At 39.5% G+C, this 15,603-nt stretch overlaps 2 protein-coding genes across 2 annotated transcripts in view; one reads left to right on the top strand and one right to left on the bottom strand.

The window, feature by feature from the left end:
* Positions 1-4,736: 4,736 nt before the first annotated feature.
* serinc2l (serine incorporator 2, like) lies at positions 4,737-10,548 on the bottom strand. The gene is made up of 10 exons (XM_010754397.3): positions 10,412-10,548; positions 9,704-9,865; positions 9,113-9,300; positions 8,927-9,006; positions 8,656-8,793; positions 8,327-8,496; positions 8,026-8,116; positions 7,361-7,514; positions 7,053-7,262; positions 4,737-6,472 (listed from the first exon to the last, which is right to left on the bottom strand). Exons 1-10 carry the CDS (start codon positions 10,448-10,450, stop codon positions 6,334-6,336), a joined length of 1,371 nt encoding a protein of 456 aa, XP_010752699.2. The 5' UTR covers positions 10,451-10,548; the 3' UTR covers positions 4,737-6,333.
* A 4,500-nt stretch (positions 10,549-15,048) lies between these two features.
* Positions 15,049-15,603, top strand: part of stmn1b (stathmin 1b) — a 2,628-nt gene continuing 2,073 nt past the window's right edge. Inside the window, exon 1 of the mRNA XM_010754407.3 lies at positions 15,049-15,142. The gene's annotated coding sequence lies outside the window, so the exon portion shown is untranslated. The remainder of the gene's footprint in view (positions 15,143-15,603) is intronic.

Here is a 15,603-nt window from a genome sequence, read left to right as displayed (position 1 = left end):
TTTTTTTTTTTTTTTTTTTTTTTGGAGTAATCATGCACTCACTGATGCGGTTTACTTCACACCTCTGATCCAGCAGCAATAATTCATCTCCACTGACTTACACCACACACACACACAAACACCTCCTTGCTATACCACAAGAATGAATAGCCTGCCTAAAGTGATGCTGACATGGCATCACACACAGGAGATATAATGGAGGTCAGGATCTGAGGCCACAAATCAATTAACTTCCCCTGGATGACTGTGTGCACTGTTTAGGGGTCACAGACAGTGTTTCGCAATGCTTTGCTCACATGTCAGCGCTCTGGGTGAATATCCTGCTGACCTCCTCATACCTGAGGGACCTGGAGTGTGCAGAGTGGGGGTGAGAGGTCAGATACAGTAAAAGGTCACTGAGGGAAGCAGTCTTTGAGACTTTGGTATCCTGGAGATCAAATGGTGCTCTTAAAGACAGCTTGAATCGTCTTTTCACCTGACTGAAATCACTGTCATGATGCACAGGTAGAGGACTACGAGACAACAAGTGATTTACGTGTCTGGAGATGTGCGATGGAGGAGAAACTGCAGTCCTCTCTGCTTGCAAGCGTACAGATAGTCCCACTCTTTTGTGTCTCATGTTTTTCAGAGCTGTCGGTGCATCTGCAACTCTTTTGTTCCTGGTGTTGAGAGCAACTCCGCAGCAAAGAGGAGAGGAAAGGGAAGGGAAAGTGGGAGGGAGGAGGGGTGTAGCATGAAAAAAAAAAAGAGGAGAGCAGAGTAAGACAGTGGGAGGAAGTGAGAGACAGAGCAGGAGACAGTGGAAGGAGTGCAGGGACACGCTGTGGTGTGAGCGCTCCGTACTGCTACAATATGACTCTGACAGGCTTATGTAACCAGACTGGCCTGGCATTTGGCTCACAGCAGACGCCGGCTGCACTGACTGTTATATAACTGCATTAGCTGCTCCTCTGAGCAGGAGTAGAGCATGCGCAAAGGAGAGCCCCCACTCTCTCTCTCTCACACACACACACACACACACACACACACACACACATAAACACACACAGAGTTTTAGACTTCCAGCTTAGAGCCTAGTGACTGCATTGCACTACAAGAAGAGAAGAATGCAAGTGATTGGACAAAATGAGAAAAAGTCCAGTGCAAGTTCAGAAATGTATTAGAAACAACTACAATTTAATCACTGGAGAGAAAGTACACAATGACAGGCATCAGCATCTTCACTTCCCATTATCCAGCAACAAGTTTCCCATCCTGAAAAGCCTAATTGGGGCTTAATGTTGGGTAAATGTTTCCAGTGCACATGCAGTATGCCAGCAGGGCTTAAACTCAATTAGCTCCCCTGCATGCAGCACATAATTTAATGGGTCTGGATCCCACTCTTAAAACCCAATTACACCTCAGACAGGCATTTCCAGTCATTCTATCAAAGAGGTGGTCAGGGATGCATAGTCCACTCACAAAACAATGCTCATCGAAATCCTGAGGAACAGTTGTGCTATGTACTGTTCATTTATCGTAATAATAAAACAAACAAAGCTGGAATGAAGTGACGAGCTGTGCCTCGCCGTACAGAATGACCTTATTCTTGACAATGCAAAATGCAGCTAAACGCTGGCATTTCCAAACTAATGTGGCAAAAAGGGGGAAGTGACGATTAAGGTCAGGGATAACACTGCAAGTGATAACCATTGTTTAAGTCAATCTGCAATTAAAAATCCCAGGATGCCTAACCAAGCATGGCTTCAGAGCTCCACTAAGTGGTTCATAATCAGCACATTACAGCCTCTGATCTCTCATTACAGCGACAAATTGCATCTGATGATAACAGAGGAAATGAAGGTGGGATTTATGACACTGGAGCCAATGGCTAAAGACGGAGAGTCTCTTAAATCTCTCCTAGGAGAAAAAATGAGTTCACACTTGTACACCTGATGATAACAGGGGAAATAAAAGTGCAATTTATGACACTTAGCTAATTTGTTCTCAGATGCTGTTGGCAGTGCTCAGAGGCTGTTAAATTTCAAATGGGGCTAATGTAAGAGTATAGTACAAAGAGTTCTTTAGTCTCATGAAACTCAGGCCGGTGTTTTCCTACTATAAATACATAAATCACTGGGAGAAAAAAATAAGATGTAAGTTTTGTAAGATGTAAGAGCGAGGGAAGTAAAGGTTAGTAAAGAGTGACATTATGTGATGACTTTTTGCAACAATAAAAAATAATATAACACAAAACATTTGATCTGGAGGAGATGCTGCTGTGTCTGGTCTTGTTAGGGGAATGACAGCACATGTTTTGGTAGTGACTTTACTGTAATGTCTGTGCATTTGATGGTGAAGATAACAATGACATAAAGCACTGTGTCCCGTGCAGGAACAGAGAGTTCAAATACAAAAAGATTGAGTTTGCTGAGTTTTAAAGAGTGTTTGTAAGAGCACTTCATCATCATATTCATTCCTCTAGTGTTTGCATCTGTGCTTTTTGTTGTTTGTTTCTTTCAGTGAAATCTTGTCCATATACTAACTAATTACATCATAATTTTCTGCAGACATACAACCTCATTCAGGATCTGCAGCAGTTATTTGATGCTGGTGTGTTTTGAAACTATTATAACTCTGCTGTGAGGTCCTAATTCCACTCTTTTAACATCCTATATGTAGTTCATATCAATGCCCACTGATTGTGATACCACGTACACACACTGCTACTGTGACGTTCTCATTTGACATTTGCACATGAACACCTATTTGCACTTCATATCCCCTCACTTCTGATGCAATTTGAGCTTGCAATTTGCATTTAAACACTGCATACTGTTTTTAAACCTTTACTGCCTGCAGCTATTTTTTTTATGGTCACAGTTATGTGCTGTTCTCACTGCCAGGGGGGGGGAAGTCTGTTTCCTCCACTATATGTAAAGGAAATGAGAATTCATTCTCCACAACTAAACTATGATACAATTCATCAACTCAGGATTGTCATGTCAGGATAGGCTGAGCGAGGGGTGGTGTTGTGGGAGGGTGGAAGTCGACAGGAGGTAGTGTGTCCTGAACAGTTCCAGACAGTGCCAACTGGATTGAATGACTGTAGCAGCCAAAACCAACAGGCCCACGTCTGCCAGCCAGGCGAGAAGGAAATAACACAGCAGAGACTGCGAGCACTGGCACACACTGCTCTGTCTCAGCACCCGCACGAGGGGACGGGTCAGACACATTTACTGCGTCAGTTTACAGTTAGGCAAAAGGAGGTGCAACCTGTTATCTGAGTTATAATTATTATTTACTCGATACACAAGTCATGTGCTTTTAATTAAGCTTCGGACGTCTGGCACAGGAGGCTAACTGGCAGAGCGAACACTTGGCAAAGGGTCAAGCAGTGGTGGAACGAGTCCACTTACTCAAGTAGCATACTGTACTTGAGGACAATTTTGAGATACTTGTACTAGAGGAGCATTTTCTTCTCCTGCTACTTTCTACATCTGTACTCCAATTTCAGAGGGAAATACTGCACTTTTCTTTTTTTTTACTGCACTACATTTATCCGACAGCTTTAGTTACATTACAAATTAAGATTAATGCATACTGTACAACATATAAAGAGCTTGTGTTTTGTTATAAATGAAACTACTCAACAGTATATACAGCTACGGCAGAAACAATTAGTCAATTAACTGATAAGTTGATTCACAGAAGGTTAATTGGTCTTGATGATCATTTAAATCATTTTTAAAGCAAAAACATTTCATGCTTCCAGCAAGTGTCACAATTTCCCACTTCATTATTTTAATCATTTTTATTTATTTGTAATATTTCTGAAGTTTAGACTGATAGTTGTAAAAAAACAAACATTATGAAGGTGTAACCATTTTCAGAAATTTTATGAACCAAACAATCGATTAATGCAGAAAATAATCAACAGATGAATCCGTAATGAAAATAATCATTAATTAATGTTCCATATAAAATAGTTCTTTTAAATTTTACTTTTAGATGAATGTATGAGTAATAATAATCTAATGATATGATTTACTACATTGAATAATATTGAATGTACATTTTCCTGATTATACTTTTACTTAAGTCAAATTTTCAATGCAGGACTTTTACGTGTAACTGTATGTAAAGAGTGTAGTGTTCGTTAAGTTTGTAAAGTACCTGAATATTTCCTCCACCACGGGGATCAAGGCAACAGTGGCTGATGTGAATGTGTCCCCAGTCACACAACATGCTGAGAAAGAATGTTAAAGTTTAAACATAAAACAGGGAAACACAGTGGGCGGCATGTCAGAGCATCAGATATAAAGTTGCTGTGCAATGTGTCTAGCATATGGTTTGCTTGTTTTGAAGTGTCAGCTACACATGATGATTCACCCCCGAGTACAGAACATGCTGTGATGTGTCTATCTGCCCCTCCTTCGCCCCCCGACTCTGGTACCTCATGACCTAAATCTTTGAGGGGATGCACACAAATTAAAAGGTGCCATCACACTACCTGCACCCTGTAGATATGTGTTATGTACAAACAATAACATCCACGGGGCACCCAAATCACACTTACATATTAATTACCTTAACAGTAATTAATGCCCCACTGTAAATCAAAGAGGTGCAATATGAAATGCAACAAAAACATGTTTATCAGATATTTTCTAATTTTTATACTTACAGTACACAATTTAAGGTAGTTTCATTTTTCATGGGATGACTGTAAAGCTTTTACAGAGGCTCCATCAAGACACTGAGTGAGTTCCACCTTTATTAAAAACTGTTTTTATACATTAAATACAATGTTAATTCCTGTCATAGGACTATGCCTTATGGCATGCAACAAGCACAATGTAAGTCAAGGCATAAAAAAGCACATGTCAGCATTAGTGATACATTTATTTTGAAATGCTGGACTACAAAAAGGCACTTAATAACATTCTGAAATATTATGTGCTGTGACCCAACAATGGCAATTCTTCATAAACAATCTTCTTAGTGGAATTGATAGTGGTAACATACAATATGCTTGACATGTTTGACAAATAAAATGAATATTGAAATAAAAAAGGTTTCAATTTCTCACAGCATGTTGAAAAACTCCATTCACAATACTGAATGATGCAGCCAAAGAAACAAGAAATGTGATTCATATGTGTGGGCAGTGAAATGTTCGAAAAAGAACATAACAAAGACAAAGTACACCGTTCTCAGGATTGTAGCAAAACACTTTTTTTTTTCCACAGGTACAAAAGATTCTCATCTTATTTTAACTTATACTGAAATTGAGGTACTTACTATATAATGCATAAAATGACTGTACCACCATTACAACCATTAACATACTATGAAAGTCAATACCATTTAACAGCAATTTATCAGCACTGAAATGTGTCGTTATTGTTTTGTACACCGAGACAATTAAAAATCCCTCTTCTTCTTGACTCAATGACACGCTCTGAAACGATCTGTGAATAATAGCATTTAAGTGTGGAGTTCACCATCACCTTCTGCACTGTAACTGCTGCACATCGCATGGTGCTGACTGCTATGGATCAATACATGTCTCACCACTGCAAACAGACTGCAGGTACAGATTGTCGCCCGTGGCTGTACAAGGCCAGTCAGACATGGAGAGGCATAGCACCGGAGATAAATTACCATAGATTGAAGTAGATGAGGAAGAGGTGAGATTAGTGTGGTGGGCTAAGAACTCTCTGGCTCAAGGTGTAGTGACGTGGATTTGCATACAGCCTAGCAGCAAAAGGGAAGCCCTGTTATGATCTGTAGGGTGTGTCATATTAGTCTTATCTAAGTCTCACACTCAACTCACACTGGGGCTCCCAAGGTAGGATGTCCTCGTTGCCCCCAGCACCAAAACAGTCCAGCTAATCAGGGGGATTCCAGACCCGACCAATCAGAGACGTCTGACGTCACAGGCCTTTAAAAAGGGAATATGTAACTGAAATGTCTGAGGTATTGAGAAAGTGCCTTGTTGCTCAGCAAAAAGATAATATAGCTCATACGGTCGTATCACAACCACACGAAGTGGAAGGTATGAAGTTACCTGTCAAGGTGATTCATTGGCAAAAAAAAGACTTATTGGAGCCAAAGCCATCATCAATCAGGCTAACTACAAAAAAAATAAACTACACAAATCAACTACACTTTCAAATATCTGTCGTGATTATCACTCTAAATGATCATACCGAGAGGACTAACACAGCAGAAACACAATAACACCAAAGGCGATTGATTAAAAAAGAAAATAAATTAAAAGTATTTCCTTCACAATATCCTTCCTATATATTAGAAAACAAAGCAAACTATCTAAAAGACATGGTGTGCTCAGCTGAAATCCCTGTCAGGGAAGATGAGAGGAGCGACAAGGGTCCAGAGGTAGAGTCCGAGGCCCAGCCAGCTGGAGCTCATCTTCACCCACACAGCTGGCATAATGCTCTGCATGGTCTGAGTGCTGGTGTCTGGTCTGACAGGGGGGGAAAGCACAAAAGGTACAATTTAGTAGAACCAATAAAGATTTACACATATGGCTCATGAATGACTGGTTCAGTGGTAGATGAGATTTTTTCCCCCCTAAAACTGAGATGATTTTAGAAAAAGACCTTCCGGCAGTGTTCAGAGAACGGACAACTTTCAGGTGAAGTAACGTGCCCTCTAGTGGCCATTCTGGAAGCTTACAATGCCTGTGCAACAACTTCTCAGAGCTACAGATTTCAAAACATTTGGTCAACTCAGAAGTATCAAACAAATGTGTAAAGCCTTTCATTTTACCAGACATATCTGAAGAATTGTGTTTGAATCACATTTGGTTGTAAAAATGATTATTTGTATGTGTCTCACATACCGTATACTGTATATCAATGTTTATTTAATATTTGAACAGGAATAATTGTATAATTACATGTAAGATGTTGATTTTATTACTGTCGATTACACCTGTGCTTTTCCTGCTATGGCATGCCAAAATGTGTGCTGTGAATAAAACCTATTTTTTACTCTTTGGGACATGCAACATGATTGACAATCTGTTCATGAAAGATACTTACTGGTACCAGTTGGTGAGAGTCATCATAATGTACAGAGAGGCCAGACAGAGGTGGAAATGGAAGAAGGAGTAGCTGTAACTGACTCCTTCCTCCTCATTGTCCACGGCCCTGCGTATGCCGTCCTCTCCCACAACAGCTTCTCCAGCTGATCCTCCGCCCTCCTCTGTCTGCATCAGCTTGTTTACCTGGGTATTACTGGATGAACGAATACTAGGGAAGAGACAAAGACAGACAATGTTACAAAAATATGAATAATACATAACAGTACATGAAATATAAATTGTGGTTTTAGGTGCTACTAAACCTACCTGGCATAGAGAGTGCAGAAGAGGAAGATGATCAAACCAACAATGCCCTGAGCATCCCACCACTGCACTGCTTCCATCGTTGTGCTGTCACCGGACGGTTGAGTGGTGTTGACGTTTGACACTAGACCCAACAGGCTGGGGTTACACTTTCGATCTAGGACACACACACACACAAACACACAAGTTAGATATGTTTTTCAGCTTGCTTGTTCAATCCACACTAGTGATTTCTTAAAAGTTTTTTATATATAGTTTTATATATTAATGTTTTTAAGCTTAACCCATGATGTCGTGATGCAAGGTGTGCGCAGTGTTACGACATCAGTTTAACAGTTTTCTGGAAGCATTTTCTGCATTCTTCAGAGATATGGAATAAATCTATTCGTGTACTAGAGAAGCAGTTTCGATGTCGTGTGTGAATAGATCTACAGTCACCACACTCACTGCCAATCACTTGGAAAAGGCAGGTCACATGACACGATGTGCTAGCTACTAGCGAAAAGCAGCTTTATCTTCCTATAGCATGCCATGGAAAACTCACCGGTATGATCAAAATAGTGCAGCAGACAGTCACTGAATACATATATTGAAAGAAAACAGTGAGTGTAATCACAGCATGTAACCAAAAGCTACAGAACAGTGGACTTAGACAACAGGTGACTCACTTGGATTGTTGGTCATTGCAGACCAAGTGACATACATAGTGTAGAGGGAGATGAGGGACGCCTGGAGTAAACCAGAGTGCGGCTGGGCTTCCTGTAAAAAACAGGGCAAAAAACACACTCAATTATTTGGCCCAAACTAACAAACACAAAATGTTAAATAACATTAAGTTGCACTGAAACAGGAGTTAAAGTATTTTAATGTATTTCTATGGAAAACTAAGCAGAGACTAGAAAAAATAACTCAAGTCGTTCATAAATTTTAAATGTGCATGACATGCTTTTAGGCTGGTCCACACCGTACCTGTATCTTGGGTAGGATGGAGACAATAGAGATGATGACGCAGAGGATAAGGTTGAGGCTGATGAAGACCTTGTGCTCTGTGCAATCGTCCGGCTGCGTATAATAAACGTAGAAAAGCACCACAGCAGTGATGGCCAGGGCATAGTAGAGGACGGTGAAAGAAAGCAGGCCTGGAAATTACATGAATTAAGACTGTATCAACATGAATGGCTTTGAACCAGAAGTGTAATAATGTGCTACCAACTTGGACGCCATTGGCAGATCTGTTTGATCTATTCAAATTTTGTTTAACTTGACAAGAAAGGCCTCTTTTCAAGTGAATGCTGTACCTGCAAACCAGCATTTGTTGTCACTATTTTCAGCATTTTCTACCCACACCTTGTTCCAGGAGTGGGCAAAGTCGATGAGAAGAATAAGTTGGATTAGAATGAAGATGAAAGATCCCACGACTCCGAAGTAAAACCACACTGTGAAGTGGAAAAGAAACAGTCACAGCTGATAGAGTTTCTTAAAACTGTTAATCAGGAATAGACAGTGTTTGCTCAAGAAAAGGAGAAAGTCTAGTACTGTTTATTGTAATTTAATTGAGCATGTGAGTACCGGTGTGAAATGTTCCATCAGGGATGAAAAAAGCTCCCACTGTAATCCCAACGAGAATGAGAAACTTAAAGAACCAGAACCTGGAAAATAAACAGGTACAAACCGATATTAGAGCAGACAGAGGGAAGTGGAAAATGCAAATCTGCTTCTAACTCTGAATCCAAATAAGCTAAATAAAGCACTCACCCATTTTGAATAGGTGCTCGTGGGTCTTTGCTGCTACGGACGCCAATCATGATGGCGCAGAACAGAAAGAAGAAGCAGGTCATGGCGAAGCACATACGGTACACAGACTTGTAGCCCACAATGATGTCACAGTTCACTTGGTTTTCGATACCATATATGGTATTTCCCCCTTGGCAAAATCCTGGGATCTACAAAAGAGCAGAGAAAACAAATCTGTAGGTCAGCTTACCGAGAAAGTGATCTTCTCTGCAAACATGACTGCGGTAACGTCATGTCGTAGTTCCCTCATTCTGGTTGTGTTTTATTTATTTTTTTCCGTGAGTGACTGTGAAAGTAGAGGGGAAACGTGTGTGTGTATGAATGTGTCACATATGTGTTTGCATGCACATGTGTGTATCACCACAAGTGCAGCCTTGTGAATTGTTCCTCATAGTGTTCCTATCTCAGACAATTTCACACGGACTCAAACTAGAGACCTAGTTTTTGGTGCATATTTTAGGTAGGTCATCGCAACTACTTCCAATAAGATATTATATATATACACAAAATGTCCCATACGAACAAAACATGCACAGTAGTTGAGGATCTTACTTTACGGAGCTGTGCCTCCATCCCAGGAAGGATCATGATGACAGACACCATGGTGCCCATCAGCAAGAAGAAGGAGAAAACCAGCCGTGTGATGGTGGAGCTGTTGGAAGATGGACAGCAGCCGCAGAGAAGACATGGCGCCGAGCCACACAGACAGGAGGCCTGAGCGATGGAGAGGACGAGGAAGGAGTGATAGGAAAAACAGACAGGCTTTTAGAAATCAGACAACAGTCAAATGAGTGGAGGTAATACCAACCACACCTTTTATTCCATTACAAATACTGGGCTGGTGAGTAATCCTTAATGACAGTTCATTTCCTTTGAAAGTGTAAAAGCATCACGCCCATGTCAGGTTATTCCAGTCTGTCACACAAGTCAGTTAGTATTCATAAACAGACTCCACCTTATTTAATCTACAGACAGGCCTGTTTTTATCCGAGCTAACGCTACAGCTGTATCAGCTGCTCTTGTCCTGTAAGATAGCTACCACAGCATATAGCTACTTAAATGTGTTTATAACGCCATAACTATCGATGTCTGTGCTCTGACACTTCCTCATTTACGGTTTATTTACCTGCGTGTCGCTACCTTGTTGAGCTAACTTGAGCTATATGAGCAGTAGCTTCACGTTACTTACTCAGCTCCTCTAACTAACTAAAGCCTCCGACAGCATCTCAAATAAAATGAATATTAATTTTAGACACTTACACAGCTGGCTAAAGAGCACAAGGCCATACAAGCCCCCATGCTGACAGTGTAATGTTGACGCTGACGGCAGAGAGTACCGTGGCCTTTCCTCTTCTTCTACAATGTTATCAGAGAGCACAAACAGTCGGAAGTAGCTCGGCTGCTTTTCAAAATAAAAGTCTTTACATTTGACAAGCTTTTCAACTTAAAATGCCAGAAATGGATTATGTTGTGCTGCTTACCAACAGATGTTAGTGTAAGATTAAAAAAGGCACTGTTTTTAATGAAAATATCTTAAAATGAGCTTAATGTGTTGCATGTGTTGTGTGCTCTGATTATATCCACCAAGGCAAAACTAGTTGTGTGTGCAGAACATGTTGGATAACAGTAAATGTTGAAACCGTCTGTCCTCTCACTCAGCATCTCAGGAGCTGGGTGTCTGTAGTTTAAAGCCATACGTGGATAAGCAAGAGACAGACTCAGACAGAAGGCTCTTCAAAGCCCATGCTGTTGGTAGTGCACCTGCACAGCAGGGAGCCAACAGGGACTGCATTATTGATAGGGCCATTAATATTTAAACTGAACAAGTATTTCAGTGCCAAATACTCAATTTAGACATTTCTTTGTTAACAACACACTGAACGAAAAAAATAATGCATGTATTTTATATAGTACATAAACTCACAAAAATGTAGCCATAAATCACAACATGACCCTTGCAACAAACTGTTAATGTGTTATGATATGAGTGGATTTTGCTGTTTATTTTCAATATATGCCATGTACAATGCACAACAGGGATCATATTGCCTTGCACAAATACCAAATGTTGCAATAAGTCTTTAAGTCTATTAGCAAAATGGTTCTTGAAACATAAAATATATCAGAACTTCACCCTCCAACATTAAATCAGTGGTGCAATACAAAAAAACTATTTTATAATACACTGACATTAAAATAATAAGGCTTTCTTGGTTCTATCATTCTATCTGATGGATTATAAGTGAAAACTAATCATAGCATAATGAAACTTTCCACCTAATTGCCAAATTGAATTTACATTCTGCTGAAATATTACCATAAACAAAAAACATACAGTATGTTACCAGGAACACCTTTAGAATGCCACCATATTACCATGTCAGTGAATTATGTAACTGTTGTGTGTTATGTGGTTTTTGTATGTGCATTTGAAATTTTTGTCAGTTCCTCCACCCAACACTAGGTAGGAGCATTTAACCACAATTTTACATTACTGCTATTCAATTTGATGAGCTCATATACACTATATTTCACATGTGAAGAGGTTAACTAACTAATCAGGAATAATTTTACAGTAAATTAAAGGTCAGTCCTTGCAGTGGTCCTGGCACAAAGGCCTTACTTTAATGTTTAGAGCACTTAACCCTCTAACGTATTCACTGCATGTTCCTGCACAGGAGAGGGATGAGTTTTTAATTAAAAGCATATACCAACAGCCTGAGAGAGAATGTACAGAGAACAGTTTGGAATAAAGTCTTTCTGTGATTTAATATAGGCTCTCTCACCATGCCATCTTGTACCACACCGGCAACAGCAGTCTAATCTAATATGTCAGAACATTAGAGAGCTGTTTATGACTTATTCTCACTACAGAGGGTTTGTTGTCTGAAGCATCTGCCGGCTGGTTATAAGGCAGTTAAATTAAAATAAGATCCTTTATAATGCCAACCCATCTGTGCCATTCCTATTTGTTGAGTATGAATGAAGACAGACAGGTTGTTTGCAGGGCTAAGATTGGTATAATAGTGTCTGTCATTGAATACATCCAATACATTTAGTTGAAAGCTATACCAAGATTAATGCCTGTACTGGGCAAGCTGTGTGAATTCAGGTCATTGCAAGCTGTTGACATTGTATCTGCACTAAGGTCAGGGACTGCCAATTAAAAGACAGGAGAAGGTTACATTGTATTGTATGTACTGATTGATCTGGTACTATAGTCAGAAAAGCGTATATTTTAACATGTTAACATTTATCTAAAGATGTACATCAGCACATTACACCTGATCTGCAGAAAATGTGTAAAAGGAAAACTTGTTAGCTTTCTTTCGCAAAGTACCAATACTGTGATGCTAATTAACTCCTGAACTTGCAGAGGTGCACTTAAAATAATCTTTCTCAACAGCTTTTAATTCTGCAGTTGGGCGTGAAGATGTTGATGACATTAAATGCTTTGTAGAAAATATAAACCACATTAACCTAATTTTATGATATAAAGGATCCTTATAAATGTACTGCTAGTTTTCCATCATACATACTTAAATAACTGTAATATGCTGAATTAAGAATATCTTGTACATACAGTATGTCAGTGTTGAGATTAAACAACTTTTATGCAAATGTTTTCAGTTAGTTAACAGCTATTAGCTGCCTTCAGGGACCTACTGTCCCCTCTGGAATCAAATTCCTTGTCTTTTCTTTTTCACTTCTGTTAATGCATATGCTGGAGTACTGTCTAAACTGAAAGTAAGTGTTACAAACCTCGGTCATCCACTGAGCATTTTAGCCACTCACCCCTGTGAATCTATCACCTCTTTGTTCTGGCACTGATGGGGTCACTTGGCTGGCAGCAGTTGGCAGCTGATGTCTGCCTCACCATTTACTGTTCATAAGATGCATCTGCCAGGATTATAACTTCACTCCGAACCATCGCCCTCTCCCAAGGACATTCTTGTAGTTTTTGCCTACACCAAGAAAGAGCTCCAACAAAAGAAAAATGTTACATTGAAGAAAAATTCTGATCTGTTGGATAATGGAAAGGTGAAATGTAAATACATGAAATAAATCAACAGATCAATTTACACCTCTCCTGAAATAATTGCCTTAATACAAGTGATGAATCTGTTGTACTATAGCTTAAATTTACCTCATATATTGGGCAATATTAAGGACACGAAGAGAGATAATACCTTGCTGACACACTCAGAGGCTGTCTGAAAATGGCTGGTTGCAGATAGGTACAACACAAATGATTCCATCACCAGTTTAATGACTCATGAACCTTTTGGCATTGATTGGGTAAAGTCACCATTTATTTCCAGCTATCAATTGCAGAGACTGGAAAAATAAGTGTTAATGTTGGGGTAAACATTCAAATGGAACATAACCTGTTATTCCATAATGAACTACAATAATTGATTTCATGGTATTGTGTCCAGAGACGGAGCAACTGACAAGTCTCCAGTTTTGTGTGTGAGTCACGCGACAAATAAAGAGGAGCACAGGGATAGAGTGCTTTACAGAAACATCATACATCATCGGGCCCTCTTTAGCAACCTAAAAATATAATTAACTTTTTTTATCGCCTTCATATTTCATGGGTGAATTAATCCTCTTTATGCTCTACTGACCCCAAGTAATATCACTATGTAGCATTTGTATAAAAGATGCAATTCTTTGTCTGTCAATGCCTTTTTGCAAACAAAATAAATAATCCCAATTACTGTATCAGCATAAGATACATTTATATATGCAGTGAGCTCCAACTGGGATAAACTCACAACCATCTGTCCCAGAGTCACACTGTAAACGAATGCCATACAAAACTATATTCAATTTACTCTTGTATAGGACTTGTATAGGGCCTCCTTTTTTCACCTGGGTAAAGTCTTAATAGAGATGATGAAGGAATAAAGGTAAGTGCTCAGTGCTATATGTCCCAGTTAGATGCATTATTATTTTCTAATGTAGATATGATATATATATATATTNAAGGAATAAAGGTATGTGCTCAGTGCTATATGTCCCAGTTAGATGCATTATTATTTTCTAATGTAGATATGATATATATAGTAGATCGATGGCAGCTTCATTTACATGTTACGTTAGAAATCAGGCAGTGGTTAGCACTGTCACCTGACAGCAAAAAGGTTTCTGGCTTTAACATTTCTGTGTGGAATTGCATGTTCTCACTGCATCTGTGTACTCCCCTCACAGTCCAAAGACATTGAGTTGGTGACTCTAAATTAGCCCATGAGTGTGAATAGTTGTTTGTCTCTATGTGTCAGCCCTGTGATGAACTGCTGACCAGGGTGTACTCCGCCTTCTGCCCAGTGCCATCTGGGCTCCAGCCCTCTTTGACCCTCATAAGGGTAAGGGGTTACAGAGAATGGATGGAATACATGTTAGGTAATGAGCATACAGTAAGTCTTTATAGTACGGTAATATGTAAACATGTGCAAAATGGACTGTAAATGAAACGTGATCAATAGTTTTGTCTGATCTTTATTGTGCACACTGTAAGAGACAACAACAAAACGGGAATTATAATACATGTAGACTACTATAACTTAAAAAACAACAACATGAAAAGCCTACTTTGTTGTACCTCTTAAAGTGATACTTAGGAGCTAGGTTGCTTTCAGTGCAACAAATACTGAGTTGCGTGTCTATAATCACATATTTGTATGATTTAATTGGCAGTTACATAACGTTAGGTAAACGCAGTCAGACTTGTTTTGCTCTCACATCCATGAGGCTGTGCCAGATGCCATCTTTGTGCCTGTTGTTATTACGGCTTGCTGTTCTAGCCCGTGGCGCTTACAGTTACACCGCTGGCTGTGATTGGTGACTTTCGGACCAATCAATGCAAACATCCCCGATGACGTATGGCTCAGTATATTTTATAGGGCGCGAAGGCGCAGATGTTGGCGGTCTGAACACAGAGAAGAAGTCGGCCGAGGTCTGCTCTTCAAGCTCAAGCACTTGACGGTGAGAACAATGGCTTTATGCTAATGTTGAACCAGGCTGTTCAGACCAGCTTAAACAAACTGTTTGTGGTGTTAAAGGTCGACCTGGACACTTTTTGGCAGCGTTATGAAGTCTGTTCAGCATCTTTGAAGTCACTTGTAGTAGTTAACGTTCATTGTTGTCATGGCCGCTGTTAGTGAAAGTTAACCGCAAAAAGTCAAAATTAAAATAGATTAAAAAAAAATAGTGAAAACCTCTTTCAAAGGCACGATTTAAACCAACATTTAACCATATCTTATACAAATATTAATTAATTTACAGTTACAGTAACGTTTGGCTGCATGTTTTTGTTTTGAATCGATGTTATGTAATCATAATTACACCAATCTGAGCTAATTAATTTGCTAACTTTAGTGGTGGAGTCAGGATCCTCATTGTTCTTCCTCATCTTTATAATTTAAGTCTAAATATATCTATCTAAT

Source organism: Larimichthys crocea, chromosome XIII (assembly GCF_000972845.2).
Source record: "Larimichthys crocea isolate SSNF chromosome XIII, L_crocea_2.0, whole genome shotgun sequence".
Lineage (NCBI taxonomy): Eukaryota > Metazoa > Chordata > Actinopteri > Sciaenidae > Larimichthys > Larimichthys crocea.
The sequence above is the reverse complement of the archived record's forward strand: the minus strand, read 5'-3'. Positions and strand labels throughout refer to the sequence as shown.

What these genes read in the sequence shown, in the direction of transcription:
- serinc2l (XM_010754397.3), bottom strand. Translation starts at nt 10,450, where the DNA reads ATGGGGGCTTGTATGGCCTTGTGCTCTTTAGCCAGCTGT. An exon ending in TGTGCTCTTTAGCCAGCTGT is followed by an intron (nt 9,866 to 10,411) that starts GTAAGTGTCTAA and finishes TCCATCGCTCAG; the next exon opens with GCCTCCTGTCTGTGTGGCTC. An exon ending in ACTCTCACCAACTGGTACCA is followed by an intron (nt 6,473 to 7,052) that starts GTAAGTATCTTT and finishes CCCCCCTGTCAG; the next exon opens with ACCAGACACCAGCACTCAGA.